This window comes from Callithrix jacchus, chromosome 3 (genome assembly GCF_049354715.1).
Source record: "Callithrix jacchus isolate 240 chromosome 3, calJac240_pri, whole genome shotgun sequence".
NCBI classification, from domain to species: domain Eukaryota; kingdom Metazoa; phylum Chordata; class Mammalia; order Primates; family Cebidae; genus Callithrix; species Callithrix jacchus.
The window spans coordinates 189,965,331-189,980,145 of NC_133504.1; the positions used below are offsets into that span (position 1 = coordinate 189,965,331).

General features: G+C 49.2%; 1 protein-coding gene across 5 annotated transcripts in view; it reads right to left on the minus strand.

Annotated features, from left to right (window-relative positions):
- The window catches only part of HTT (huntingtin), a 163,081-nt gene that overhangs the window by 53,876 nt on the left and 94,390 nt on the right, over positions 1 to 14,815 (minus strand). For all 5 annotated transcript variants that reach the window (XM_035292340.3, XM_078366024.1, XM_035292338.3 and 2 more), the window contains 6 exon segments: positions 11,923 to 12,071; positions 9,356 to 9,492; positions 8,180 to 8,296; positions 3,986 to 4,108; positions 3,452 to 3,687; positions 2,292 to 2,434 (listed from right to left, as the gene is read on the minus strand). In XM_035292340.3, the coding sequence (XP_035148231.3) occupies positions 2,292 to 2,434; positions 3,452 to 3,687; positions 3,986 to 4,108; positions 8,180 to 8,296; positions 9,356 to 9,492; positions 11,923 to 12,071 (905 nt within the window).

The following is a 14,815-nucleotide window of genomic DNA, read 5'->3' on the forward strand; positions in this document are numbered from 1 at the left end:
CAAGCAGTATTTACATGACGACTATGTGAATACAGCTCCCACCAGAGCCAAAGATCCTAGAAGGGTGGCATCTCTTTCTACAGGTCTTTGATTGTGACCCCGAAGCCGCGTAAAGGAGAAGCTTTTTAATATCAAGGGCTCCCAACAGATCAACTGTTGAAAATCAAACCACATTTTGGCTTGGTTCATATTTGGACCATGACTTAATGCTGTTTACTTTTCCTAGAGATTAGAACTGCCTTTCTTTTTTCTTTTGAGAGAAGAAAACATGGCTATCCCCTGTAACTAGTTTTCTAGCTTCTTACTTGCCTATGTAAAGCAAAGCATTCTCGTTACAGTCGTTGTTCTTGGAAAACACAGTCCTAATTTGGAGTGGTCTGTTCCTATGCTTGCTGCACATCTGGCATCTTGGGACTTTCTCTCTTGGGTTCACTGTCCTTGTCATTTTCTTTCTTTAGAGACAGGGTCTCAATCTCTTGACTGAGACTCCAGGCTGGAGTACAGGGGCACAACCACGGCACACTACAGCTTGACCACCTGGGCTCAGGCATATGCCACTATGCCCAGCTAACTTTTTTAATTTTTGTGGAAATGGGAGCTCTTGCTATGTTGTCCAGGCCGGTCTCCAGCTCAAGCAATCTCCCCACCTTGGCCTCCCAGAGTGTTGGGATTTCAGGTGTGAGCTACCACGCCCAGCCTTCACTGACCTTGATCATTTGTAAAAGTAAAAACACGTCGGCCCTTCAAATCTTTAAAACAGGAGGAAGCTTTTCTTTTTGGTAAGAGGCAAGGTCTCATTCCGTAGCCCAGGCTGGAGTGCAATGATAGCTCCCTGCGGCCTTAACTCTTGAGCTCAAGAAATCCTCCCACCTTAACCTCCCAAGTGGCTGGGACCACAGGCACATGCCATCATACCTAGCTAGTTTTTAATTTTATTTGTTGAGATGGGGGTCTTGCTATGTTGCTCAGGCTGGTCTCAACCTCCTGGCTTCAACTGATCCACTCACCTTGACCTCCCAAAGCATTAGGATTACAGGCGTAAGCCACTGCAATTAGCCCATCTTAACCATTTTTAGGTCCTGTTTTGTTTTTTCAAGGCGGGGTCTTACTCTATAGCCAAGGCTGGAGTGCAGTGGCAAGAACACACCTCCTGGGCTCAAGCGATCCTCCTGCCTCCGTCTCCTGAGTAGCTGGGACCACAGCCATAACACCATCCCTGCCTAGTTTATTTGTACAGACGGGGTCTTGCCATGTTGCTGAAGCTGGTCTCAAATTCCTTGGCTCAAGCAATCCTCCTGCCTTGCTCTCTCAAAGTGCTCAGACTACAGGCATGAGCCATCACACCTGGCCCATCTTAACCATTTTTAAGAGCACAGGTCAGTAGCATTAAGTACATCCACAGTGTTATATAACCATCACTACTATTCATTTCTAGAATAACTTCTTTCATCTTGTAAAAGGGAAATGATATAACCATTAAAAAATAACTTCCCCCGGCCACAGGCCCTGCAATCCACCATTCTACTTTCTGCATCTGTGAATTAGCTACTCTAGGATGCTCATGTAAGTGGCATCACACAGTATCTGTCCTTTCGTGACTGGCTTATTTCACTTAGCATAATGCCCTCAAGGGCCACCCACGTTGTAGAATGTGTCAGAATGTCCTTCTTCTTTAAAACTGCATAACATTCCAGTGTAAGTAGATACCAAGTTTTGCCTATCCATTCATCCATCAATAGACACTTCAGTTGCTTCCACATTTTAGCTACTGTGAATAATGCTGGCATACAAGTATCTTTTTTTTTCTTCTGGGTATATACCCAAGACTGGAACTGCTGGGTCATATGGTATCAAGTTCATTCTTTTTTTTAAAGATGGAGTTTTGCTCTTGTCGCCCAGGCTGGAGTGCAATGGCGCAATCTCGGCTCACTGCAACCTCCGCCTCCCAGGTGCAAGTGATTCTCCTGCCTCAGCCTCCCAAGTAGCATGTGCCACCACGCCCAGCTAATTTTGTATTTTTAGTAGAGTTGGGGTTTCTCCATGTTGGTCAGGCTGGTCTCGAACTCCCAACCTCAAGTAATCTGCCTGCCTCGGCCTCCCAAAGTGCTGGGATTATAGGCGTGAGCCACAGCACCTGGCCGGTATCAGGTTTACTCTTATCAGCAACAAACATTTTCAAATGGCACACTGGGCAAGGCAGAGTTTCTACTAGGCAGCACAGCTCCTACACTCAGTGTATAGCGCAGAACAGGGAATGAGATACTCTGGGAAGACTAATGTGATTCACCTACCAGACTTGAAGATGTGGATCAGACACATGAGCAGCGTGCCTAGTTCTTGGCAATAGAAAGTGTGTTGCTGTTCACTCATTTCCACCTTCAGCTGCTTTGTAACAATGTCCTCTAAAAGAATACCAACCAGTTGTAAGAGAAACCTTCCAAGAAACAGAAACGGATGACAATGAATTAGGTGACTACCGTACAGCACTTATGCCAAATATATATGAAAATATATATATGGTAGATGTAAGGGGAGTAAAAGTTCAGGTAAAGTACAATAAACAGCTAAAGTGAAATGCATAATGCCATTGCTCTGGGATCGGTCACTTTGCCTCTCTGAGCACCCCCTTCCTCACTGAGGACAAAATGGCAGGCAGTGGTTTTTAAGCTTTATCAACTGTACAGCATTACGCAAATACAAGCTGATCATCTGTCACAGAAATTTAACGTATCATCAGTTCTAGCCAGCTGCTTCAATGTGACAGGGGAAAGTCACGGGCTGCTGCTGAACCTGCAAACAAAAAGATGCCCAGCAGGCTTACTGGGCTCATGTCCATCAACAGCACAGGGCATCCCCGCCGATGACAAACCAAGTGATGGCAACATGAACTCAGTGGACACTCAGAATCCAGCAGGGGTGGGCAGACACCCATCTGGTCAACAAGCATTTACAAATGCCTGGTCACTGTCCTCAGGGAGTTTCCAAGCAATGTCTGAGGGAAGACAGGATTTGATACTACAGATATTCAGTGGAGGCCATCCGCCTTGCAGGGAGAAGTATTTTATTCCTGACAGTGTGTAAAACTGCCAGCACATGGTGAGAATAAATACGAGACTCACTTTTAGTGGCTTCTCTTGGGTTTTAACGTCCCTGAAGGCAATGCACCCATACTGTCTGCCCCCAGCACAGCCACCCCACTGCCCTGCCCTGCCTGAGGTGAGCCACTGCTGTAGCATCTCCAATGAGGACAAGAGACAGAACATGACAGAACCTCAGGAGAGGTATGAACTAAGAGCCACAGATAAGGACGGATTAGAAAATTACACTAATACAAACTACCCAACTCAGAAGTGTAGTGAGACCAAGCGTTCCCCCAGACTTACTGATCACAAAACACCACGCGACCTCCCGAAAGGCATGGATTAGTTATAGGCTCAGATACAAAGCATACCTTGAAAATGTTTCTTCTGGCAAAGTCTTTATTTGTTTCCCTTCACTGTGTTCTTCTAGTGCTGAATTACTGTCCCCATCTCTTAACCTACTAATTACTGGACAGGAGATTAAATATGGAGAGAAGGTGAGCTCCTGAATACGGGAAAGAACAATATCTTCAGTTGACTGGGAAATCAGAACCCTCAGAATGGCCAGGATTCCCGATATCCACAGCTGAACGGTGCTCACAGACGCCTAAAATAAACAAAATACTAAGTCACAGCTGAAGAAAAATGGAAGATTAAATTTCCCCCAATTGCCAGTTTTGTGAAAGAAAACTGCCCCTATTTTACCATCCTATCAATAAATCTGTCTACCTCTGAGTCTCAAAGTGTGGTCCCAGAGAAGCAGCTTTAGGATCACCTGGAAACTGTTAAAAATGCAAACTCTCAAGCTCCTCCCAAACGGACTGACTCAGATATTCCGAGGGTGGTCCCAGCAGTCAGCGTGAACAAGCCCTCCAGGTTCATCTGCTGAGCCAGGCGAGACTCACCATTGTGTTTGGAGTGACAAACATGCTCCGTAAAAGCATGTCCACTGGACGGAGGGAGGAAGGGGCCAAAATCTCAAATAAAGTATTTAACACTCCAAGGGCTTCATGAGAGTCAATGTGCATCTGTGGAGTTAAACACCACAAACATGTCTATGTTAGCCAAAAGAAACCGCTTCCTAGACACCAGTTATGTAACTCAAGTGCAAATCATCACATCATCTCATCATTACCTTCCCTCATTTAAAAGCATTTTAGGTTTGGTGGTGAATGAAGCAAATATTTTTCAGAACAACACTGTATCAGCTATATTTTTCCCATGATGGAAATCTTTTCATTCAGATTTAGTTTTTGGTTTGAGACGGAGTTTCACTCTTGTTGCCCAGGCTGGAGTGCAATGGCGTAATTTTGGCTCATCACAACCTCCACCTCCTGGGTTCAAGTGATTCTGCTGCCTCAGCCTCCCGAGTAGCTGCCATTACTTTCTATAAAAGACTCAAATATACAAAAGTGTGAAAAAAAATCAACTGATAGAATCATTACCAACATTTTGGGAGGCAGTGTTCCAAGCATCCCTTTGTACACACACACGTGGGATAGCGTGCACACTCTTCTTCTGCACTCCATCCCTCCCAACAGTTGTAACAAATGCTAACAAACTGGCATGTTACCGTTCTCTAAAGTTTCCCCACCTTCCTATAACCATATCGTGGGCCCCCACACCAGCGGTTTTGTTTCAGTTGTTCTAAAAAATCATAAACGCCTCTGCTTTTCTCACTTAACAGTGCAATGGATAACTCCCAAGGCACCTGGCTGAACTTCCTTCCACCCTCCCATTTCTTCCATTTTTTTTGTCCCCCAGGAGTGCAGCAGTGCACTCATGGGCTCAAGTGATCCTCCCACCTCAGCCTCCTGAGTTAGCTGGGAATACAGGCGCACACCACCACACCTAGCTAGGTTTTGTATTTCTAGTTTCACCATGTTGCCCAAACTGGTCTCGAATTCCTGAGCTCAGGTAATCTGCCTCCCTTGGCCTCCCAAAGTGCTGGGATTACAGGCATGAGCCCCCGCACTGGCCAGAACATTTTTAATGATGCAGAATAGCCCAAGCTGAAATCGCCTAAGCTTACACCACAGTGTGTCCAACCATTCCTTACTGAGGGTGGGCACTGTTTGCAATTTCTGTTACTGCTGAGTGTGTATACACATAGTAAACAACTCTGCAAAGAGATGTGGTGTTTTTCAAGGCACAGATGTGAAGCTCACAGCACTGGCCACATCTTACAACAAGGCAACAACTGAGCTTCTGAGCTCCAGGATTCCTGCAACCTGGACCCTCGTCTGTGCCAACCAGTTCTGCCTCCTCCCGAGCTCCTGAGAGAACCCACAGTGCTGTGTTGTCCATGAAGCCAAACCTAACCCGTGTCTGTGAACACCACGATGGCAATTTGTGTCCTGCATCATGGACTGATACTCCCGGTTTGCTTCTGCCCTCAGTGTGTAAACAGGCCCTCATTTCTGCCAACTTAACCCCTTGCCAACTCATCTCCTCCTCTGGCTACCACCCTATTTCTCCATCCCCACTTCCAGTAAAACCTCTTTCCAAGTCTCTCTCCTGTCCTTTCAGGAACACACTCCTGTTGGGGTTTGGCTCCCTCTGCTTCTCCAAAACCACTCACCGGTGCCCTTGGTGCTGCCAAATCTGGACCAAGTTCCCAGGGTGATCACAGCAAATGTCGCCCTCCTCCACAAAACACCTTAACAAATCTTGGCTTTAGGAACCCCACAGCTGCCTGCTCCTCCTGCCCCAGCACGGCTCCCCTCACCTCCCTGACCTCGGAGCTGGCACTGAGCAAGCTCAGTACTCAAGCTTCTCCTCCTCTCCCACCACGCTGGGTCCACTGAGTGGACATCTCAGATGCTGACTTCCTGCCCCACAGTCTCTCAACAACTCTGGGCTCATATACCTGATGCTGACCTCGACTCACTAGGGACCTATGGGGTCTCAACTGCTACGTCCAGATAGGCTCTGACATCCTGCTGCCCCCGATGTCTGTCCCACCTCATCCACAGCCACCCTGAAATCACCCCCGATGCCCTGTTCTCTTCACATCCCACATCCAAGCCACCAGCAAACCTTGCAGGTTCTGCTTTTGTGGTGCCAAGGGAGGCCCACTCCGGCCACTCCACTCGACTTCTGGGCCTCACATAGGTGGCCCTGCTCTGCCCTCACCTCCTCCTCAACGCTATTCTCAACTCAGGAGTAAGAATGATCCTGCTAAAGCCTACATCACATCACAGCAAACCCTCTCAAAGCTCCTCTACGCTGGCCTCACCCCACCAGGCCTCGCTCCCTTCCCTCCCCATGGCGGCCCCATCCCTAGCCCCACTGCTTGTACCCTAACAGCATGTTTCCCCCCAGGGCCTTTGCATTGCTGCTTGATCTGCCTAGAATGCTCCTTCCCCAGATATCTCCTAGGCTCGGCTCTCTCCTTTCTGCAAATTCACTCAAATGTCACCGGATCGCTAAAGCTTTTTCTCATCACCGACTGAACAATGCCACTCCCCACACCGACACTACCTACCTCTCTTCCCTCCTGGATTCTTCCGTACAGTGCTCCTGATCATCCGACATGGTATAGGCTTCACTAATTGGTTTTTTACTGTCTGTCCCCTCACCCTCATCCCAACAAAATCTTTACGCCAAGAAGACACGGCGTTTTCTTTAGCGTGCTTTGATCACTGATGTATGTACTGCCGGTGAGGGAACAGTGCCTAGCGCTACTTCTGACTGCAGCGTGCGTCTGTGCCGAGCCACCCGGCAGGGGCTGTGCTAAGTGTTTCACAAACGTTTTATCTCACGATTTCCACCATGGCAGAAACAAAGTCAGACACTGGACTATGCATGGAGGCCTTCAATCTCCACACTACTCAGATTCTGCACAGGAGAAGGGAAAAGCCTCCAGAGCATCACTCTCAAGCCGCCTGTAACGGGAGACCCTGACCACACTAAAACTGCTGCCGATCTCACCAGAAGCCAGAAGCCAGGTTCCCTGTCCCACTGTCTAACTGGTTTCAGGATAGCATTCCCTTATGAAATCAGCAGCAGCCATCCATATCACATGGCTCTAAGTTTAAATCAAATGCCAAAACCACAGACTACTTGCATATACAGAGTAGCTGTTTAACCAAGATGAACAAACGTGTATTTGTTGAGTCCATTTTAAAGGCAACCTCGAGCTTTGCCAGGCAGCTCATGAGATTTCTTGGCAGAGCTGCCTTAAGGAGGTCCCCACCGCCCTTCTCTAAGAGCTACAAAGATGCTGCTACACTGGGGACACAGCGGTCTGTGCCTGACGGGGGGCACGCTGCTTCTGAAACTGTGGGTAGAAGGTACTGCCAGGCCATTTCCTTCCACTGCATTTGTGGAAACAATGATTCATGCCATTTGATCACAGAAATTCTGATTAATGATGGATAGGCCAGGAAAAGTAGCTCGCACCTCTAATCCCAGCACTTTGGGAGGCCAAGGGTGGTGGATCACTTGTGCCCAGGAGTTCAAAACCAGCCTAGGCAACACAGCGAGACTTCATCTCTACTAAAAATACAAAAAATTAGCCAGATGTAGTGGTGTACACCTGTGGTCCTGGCTACTTGGGAGGCTGAGGTGGAAGAATCACTTGAACCTGGGAGGCAGAGGTTGCTGTGAGATTACACGACTGCACTCCAGCCTGGGTGACAAAGTGAGACCCTGTCTTAAAAAAAAAGAAAGGGAAAGGAAAGCAATGGAAAACAGATAAATTACAAGTAGAGAGGTAACAAAAACAAAAATCTACCCACCAAATAAAACACTGGGTTGAGCAGAATGCAGGAGGCAGTGTAGGAGGTAAGGGCACGGGCTTTACAGTCGGCCTCAGCACCCCCTCACCCCAGCACTCTAAACCTGTGTGCTGCCTGGTCACCTCCAGAACCTCTCTGAGCTGTGGGTTCCCCCTGTAAAGCAGGTGGGCGATACCAAGCTGAGATGGCATTTTGAGAAGAATAAAAGTCAGCTGCCCCATGACCAGCATGGAGAACTGCCATCAAAGCACAGCTCCATTAGGACTGAAGACAGAGCTGATTCCAGCCACCCGCCTTTCATAAGGACCTTAAGTTACCATCACTACGCAACAGTGAGCCAAGGCTGTGTGGACAAACCTGCTGCTTGGCTAACATTGGGAGGATGATGTCAGCTATCTGTCGAGACAGTCGTTTCCACTTGTCTTCATTCTCCTTGTGGCACTGCTGCAGGACAAGAATGAACATCTCCAACACCTGCAAGAGTGTTTGTGCACGATTAGAAAGTCTGCTGCCAAGAGGTGCCTTTCCACCCCACACACATCCACCTGTCACACTTGTCCCAGCTCGGCTGGAAGACTCTAGGATCCAAGCAGATGTGATCCCAATGAGCACAGGGGGACACTGATGCAATCCCCACTCTATGACACGAGACACGTTGGGGAATCAGAACGAAACACTCTCCGTGAAGCACGCCCAGAGCTCACTGAACATGTGCCTGATGAGCTCCTCTCCAGGACACCCACCCACCCAAGCCAGCTCTGCCTGTCATGACGGGCTTGCCAGTTGCTCACTTTTAGACCTCTTTATGATACATGGACTTTTTCATTGCAATTATGCGATTTAATTGAGCATTAAGTATTTAATTAAATACTACAGAGATCGATTAAAATACGAATAAACAAAGAAAGTGCTGCTGCTTATGAGAAAAGCTTATGGCTTCATAAAGATTCAAAGACAAACAGCTAAAAAGAATTGACAAAGTAAGCCAGGGCTAGACACTGTCCAGGGTAAACGAAAGGAGAGGTCATTAAAAAGCGGGTTTCTGCACTCAGGCTGCCTTGAAAAGTCTTTGAATTCCTATTAAAAAACAAAAGCAGAAGTCAGCTCAAAGAAAAAGACCTTAGCCCTATGTCAAAATAGTGGTAAATAAATTTACAAATAAAGTTTTTATTTCACAGTTGAGATTTCCATCATTTTTCAGATTTCTACCATCTTCGCCAACATTAATTGACTTTTTGGTCCTTGTTTTGGAAAAGAGGGCCTCACTGTCTTGAACGATCTCATGACTCAGACCCGGAGACAGCTGGCCCCCTGTGGCTGTGCCCCCTTTGAAGATAAACCACAACGACACCTTCTGCCCGTCCTCTGGCATCTCCCAAGGCCCCCAGAAAGCTCAGCTTGTTCAAAGTAACACTGTTAACAGTGAGTGCTACTCTGAACTGCTTAGCAAACAACTAGAGCACATGGCACTTCCTTCCACCTGCATGGGGACAATCAAGTCTCCACAACAGTTCCACCACACATTCCTCTTACCTGGTGGTACTGGATGAGTCTCAGTAACATTGACACCACCACCTCTTTTTGGGTTTCAAGCTCTTTTCCTGCATCAGCTTTATTTGCTCCTCTTAATACAAAAAGGTCATGGACTATGGGCTGCAGAGCCGGTATGGCTGTGGGCACAAAAGGGTGCCCTCGTCAGGCACTTCATGGAAATTACATTTGGAAAACTGCTCTCAACATTTATAAAATGCTTTCAAGAAATGAAGAAAACCCTTATACAAACTTGGTTTATGATAAGAGATGAATTAAGGTTATCAATTAATCAGTATATCATTGCGGAAGGTCAAGGCTCTTCCTCTGAGCACTGATCATTTTGTGATGCCTTCTAAAAAACAAAAACAACTAGGGCTCCTGTAACGAACACCACTTCTGAAAAAAGGTAACTCAAATTAAAAAGTCAATCTGAAAATGACAAAACTTTCCAAATAACCAAAACAACAACATTCCAGGTCTCACGAATAATCTACTTGATTCATCTGAAAAGACAATAAAAACTTCCACATAATACATTTAATGAAAGCCACTCGATGATGATGCTTTTCTTAGTAAACTCACTTTCTCATCAGATAAGAGATTTTCCCCCAGGTCTTGTTTTGGTCTAAACCAGGAGTCAAAATAATTGGTCTACTATGACCACATATTTAAAAATCTAAGAAACCCATTTCATTGGCATACAGGAGCCCTCTGACCCTCAACGGCATGCGCACACAACACTGACCCCTCGGTGACACACCTGCACACAAACAGAGGCACACTCTGACCCCTCAGTGTCACATGCACATAAAAACACTTGCTGACCCTAGTGACATGTACACACACACACACACACAGAGACACACTCTGACCCTTCAGTGTCACATACACACCAGAACACTCACTGATCCCTCAGTGACATGTACGCACCCAAGCACACACGCCCAGAGACACATTCTAACCCCCTCAATGTCACACACATATAGGAATGCTCACTGATCCCTCAGTGACACGTACTCACACATACACACACACACAGAGGCACACTCTGACCCCTCAGTGTCACACACAGGAACACTCACTGACCTCTCAGTGACACGTACTCACACATGCACACACATAGAGAGACACACTCTGACCCCTCAATAACACACACACACAGGAACACTCACTGATCCCTCAGTGACACGTACTCACACATGCACACACAGACACAGACACATTCTGACCCCTCAGTGGCACACAAACACAGGAACACTGACCCCCAGTGACACATACTCACACACGAGCACACAGAGACACACTCTGACGCCTCAGTGATACGCACATACAAGAATACTCACTGACCCTGTCAGTGACATGCACACATGTACACACACGGCACACTCTCACACCTCAGTGACATGCAGTTACACACACACACACACACACAGCACACCCTGACCCCTCAGTGAAGGGTACACTGCAACCCTCTTGGACACGCATGCACACAAATACTCTGACATGTCGGTGACATACACACTCTGGCCCTTCACACACAGGGAATACTCACGGACCCTTCAGAGGCACGCACGGACGGACACACTTTCTGACCCTCTCACAGATGACCAAGCTTCCCAGCAGAAAGTGCCAGGTTTGGCTGCCTGATGATTCTCTGCCAGAAGACCCTCCAAATCCAGGAAAGCAAAACACCTATGCATTTAATAATCTATGCTGTGGCTGTGTGAATCTGAAGCCCCTGTGAGGCCATGGCAAAGACTAACCAGCTTAGCTATGTAAAGAGTGAGAGGTCAGCCAAGGCCCTGCCTCAAAACACAGCGCGGTTGATGCTCTCCTGCATACACGCTGAGTGGAAAGGACTAGGCAGCAGTGCTATTCTCACATCTGGGGGTCTGCAAGGGTCTCAGGGTATGTCCCTGTCAAAGTTCAAAAGCCTATGAATTTCAGCAAAGGAGTCAGGGAGGGGTCGGTAGGGCAATGCTGGAAGACCAGTTCAAAAACCTCAACGGAAGATTTAGAAGTCATTCATAAAACCACACGAGCTCCTTCCACAGGCTGGGAGCTTGCACAGCTGGCCATCTCCAGGGGTCCTTATTTAAGCTCCAGCAAAATCATCAGGCAAAACACAAAGCCCGAACCAAGTTAAACTGTATCTCTAATACCACTGGGTGAGAAATCAAAATTTAATTTCTGGCAAGCTGGATTTAAGAACTTCAGTGTTTTATTGCTTCTCGGTCTTCTGGCTGAGATCAAACAAACCATTTTTAGTGTTTCATGTGAATGAACAGGAACTTTCTATTCAGAATCTATTTGTACGTCAGGCTGTCGTACTGTTTCTTCTATTTTTTTTCCCTGAGAAGACTACAAGTGCTGAGGGCAAAGAACATGCTCTCTTCTCTCTTGAAACATTTCTAATTGGTACATTCATGTACAAAGACACAGACATGCAAGCAGAGCCTGGGAAGCACTCAGCCGCCATTTACAAAGCTGAAAGCGAGTGTATGAAAACGAACACTGCCAAGCACGTCAGGTCACCGACGGCGACAGAGAAAGGTGTTTTGCATTACCGTGTGTCACAGCCTTCCTTCCGCTGGCCATGATGCCGTCACAGAGCTGAATGATTTTAGGAATTCCAATGATCTGCTTCGAATGATAGCGTTCATAAGACAGTAATACCAAGAAGAAAAAGATGTTTGGAATGATTGCCTCTGATTCCCTAGAAATGAAAATATCCACTCAGACCTTTCTGTTCAAATGAATATACATGAATATAATCAACATAAGCAACATAAAATAACATGATTCAGCCGTGAGAGCAAGTGCGAATTAAGCTAACAGGTGTCAGTGATCTACTCTCACCCACCCCTGCGCAGTCCCTCCTGTCAGTCAGTGATCTACTCTCACCCACCCCTGCGCAGTGCCTCCTGTCAGTCAGTGATCTACTCTCACCCACCCCTGCGCAGTGCCTCCTGTCAGTGATCTACTCTCACCCACCCCTGCGCAGTCCCTCCTGTCAGTCAGTGATCTACTCTCACCCACCCCTGCGCAGTGCCTCCTGTCAGTCAGTGATCTACTCTCACCCACCCCTGCGCAGTGCCTCCTGTCAGTGATCTACTCTCACCCACCCCTGCGCAGTGCCTCCTGTCAGTCAGTGATCTACTCTCACCCACCCCTGCGCAGTGCCTCCTGTCAGTCAGTGATCTACTCTCACCCACCCCTGCGCAGTGCCTCCTGTCAGTCAGTGATCTACTCTCACCCACCCCTGCGCAGTGCCTCCTGTCAGTCAGTGATCTACTCTCACCCACCCCTGCGCAGTGCCTCCTGTCAGTCAGTGATCTACTCTCACCCACCCCTGCGCAGTGCCTCCTGTCAGTCAGTGATCTACTCTCACCCACCCCTGCGCAGTCCCTCCTGTCAGTCAGTGATCTACTCTCACCCACCCCTGCGCAGTCCCTCCTGTCAGTCAGTGATCTACTCTCACCCACCCCTGCGCAGTCCCTCCTGTCAGTCAGTGATCTACTCTCACCCACCCCTGCGCAGTGCCTCCTGTCAGTCAGTGATCTACTCTCACCCACCCCTGCGCAGTGCCTCCTGTCAGTCAGTGATCTACTCTCACCCACCCCTGCGCAGTGCCTCCTGTCAGTCAGTGATCTACTCTCACCCACCCCTGCGCAGTGCCTCCTGTCAGTCAGTGATCTACTCTCACCCACCCCTGCGCAGTGCCTCCTGTCAGTGATCTACTCTCACCCACCCCTGCACAGTCCCTCCTGTCAGTCAGTGATCTACTCTCACCCACCCCTGCACAGTGCCTCCTGTCAGTCAGTGATCTACTCTCACCCACCCCTGCGCAGTGCCTCCTGTCAGTCAGTGATCTACTCTCACCCACCCCTGCACAGTGCCTCCTGTCAGTCAGTGATCTACTCTCACCCACCCCTGCGCAGTGCCTCCTGTCAGTGATCTACTCTCACCCACCCCTGCGCAGTCCCTCCTGTCAGTCAGTGATCTACTCTCACCCACCCCTGCGCAGTGCCTCCTGTCAGTGATCTACTCTCACCCACCCCTGCGCAGTCCCTCCTGTCAGTCAGTGATCTACTCTCACCCACCCCTGCGCAGTGCCTCCTGTCAGTCAGTGATCTACTCTCACCCACCCCTGCGCAGTGCCTCCTGTCAGTCAGTGATCTACTCTCACCCACCCCTGCGCAGTCCCTCCTGTCAGTCAGTGATCTACTCTCACCCACCCCTGCACAGTGCCTCCTGTCAGTCAGTGATCTACTCTCACCCACCCCTGCACAGTGCCTCCTGTCAGTCAGTGATCTACTCTCACCCACCCCTGCGCAGTGCCTCCTGTCAGTCAGTGATCTACTCTCACCCACCCCTGCACAGTGCCTCCTGTCAGTCAGTGATCTACTCTCACCCACCCCTGCGCAGTGCCTCCTGTCAGTGATCTACTCTCACCCACCCCTGCGCAGTGCCTCCTGTCAGTGATCTACTCTCACCCACCCCTGCGCAGTCCCTCCTGTCAGTCAGTGATCTACTCTCACCCACCCCTGCACAGTGCCTCCTGTCAGTCAGTGATCTACTCTCACCCACCCCTGCGCAGTGCCTCCTGTCAGTCAGTGATCTACTCTCACCCACCCCTGCACAGTGCCTCCTGTCAGTCAGTGATCTACTCTCACCCACCCCTGCGCAGTGCCTCCTGTCAGTCAGTGATCTACTCTCACCCACCCCTGCGCAGTGCCTCCTGTCAGTCAGTGATCTACTCTCACCCACCCCTGCGCAGTGCCTCCCATCAGGTGTCAGTGATCTACTCTCACCCACCCCTGCGCAGTCCCTCCTGTCAGTCAGTGATCTACTCTCACCCACCCCTGCGCAGTGCCTCCTGTCAGTCAGTGATCTACTCTCACCCACCCCTGCGCAGTGCCTCCTGTCAGTCAGTGATCTACTCTCACCCACCCCTGCGCAGTCCCTCCTGTCAGTCAGTGATCTACTCTCACCCACCCCTGCACAGTGCCTCCTGTCAGTCAGTGATCTACTCTCACCCACCCCTGCGCAGTGCCTCCTGTCAGTCAGTGATCTACTCTCACCCACCCCTGCACAGTCCCTCCTGTCAGTCAGTGATCTACTCTCACCCACCCCTGCGCAGTGCCTCCTGTCAGTGATCTACTCTCACCCACCCCTGCGCAGTGCCTCCTGTCAGTCAGTGATCTACTCTCACCCACCCCTGCGCAGTCCCTCCTGTCAGTCAGTGATCTACTCTCACCCACCCCTGCACAGTCCCTCCTGTCAGTCAGTGATCTACTCTCACCCACCCCTGCGCAGTGCCTCCTGTCAGTGATCTACTCTCACCCACCCCTGCGCAGTCCCTCCTGTCAGTCAGTGATCTACTCTCACCCACCCCTGCACAGTGCCTCCTGTCAGTCAGTGATCTACTCTCACCCACCCCTGCACAGTGCCTCCTGT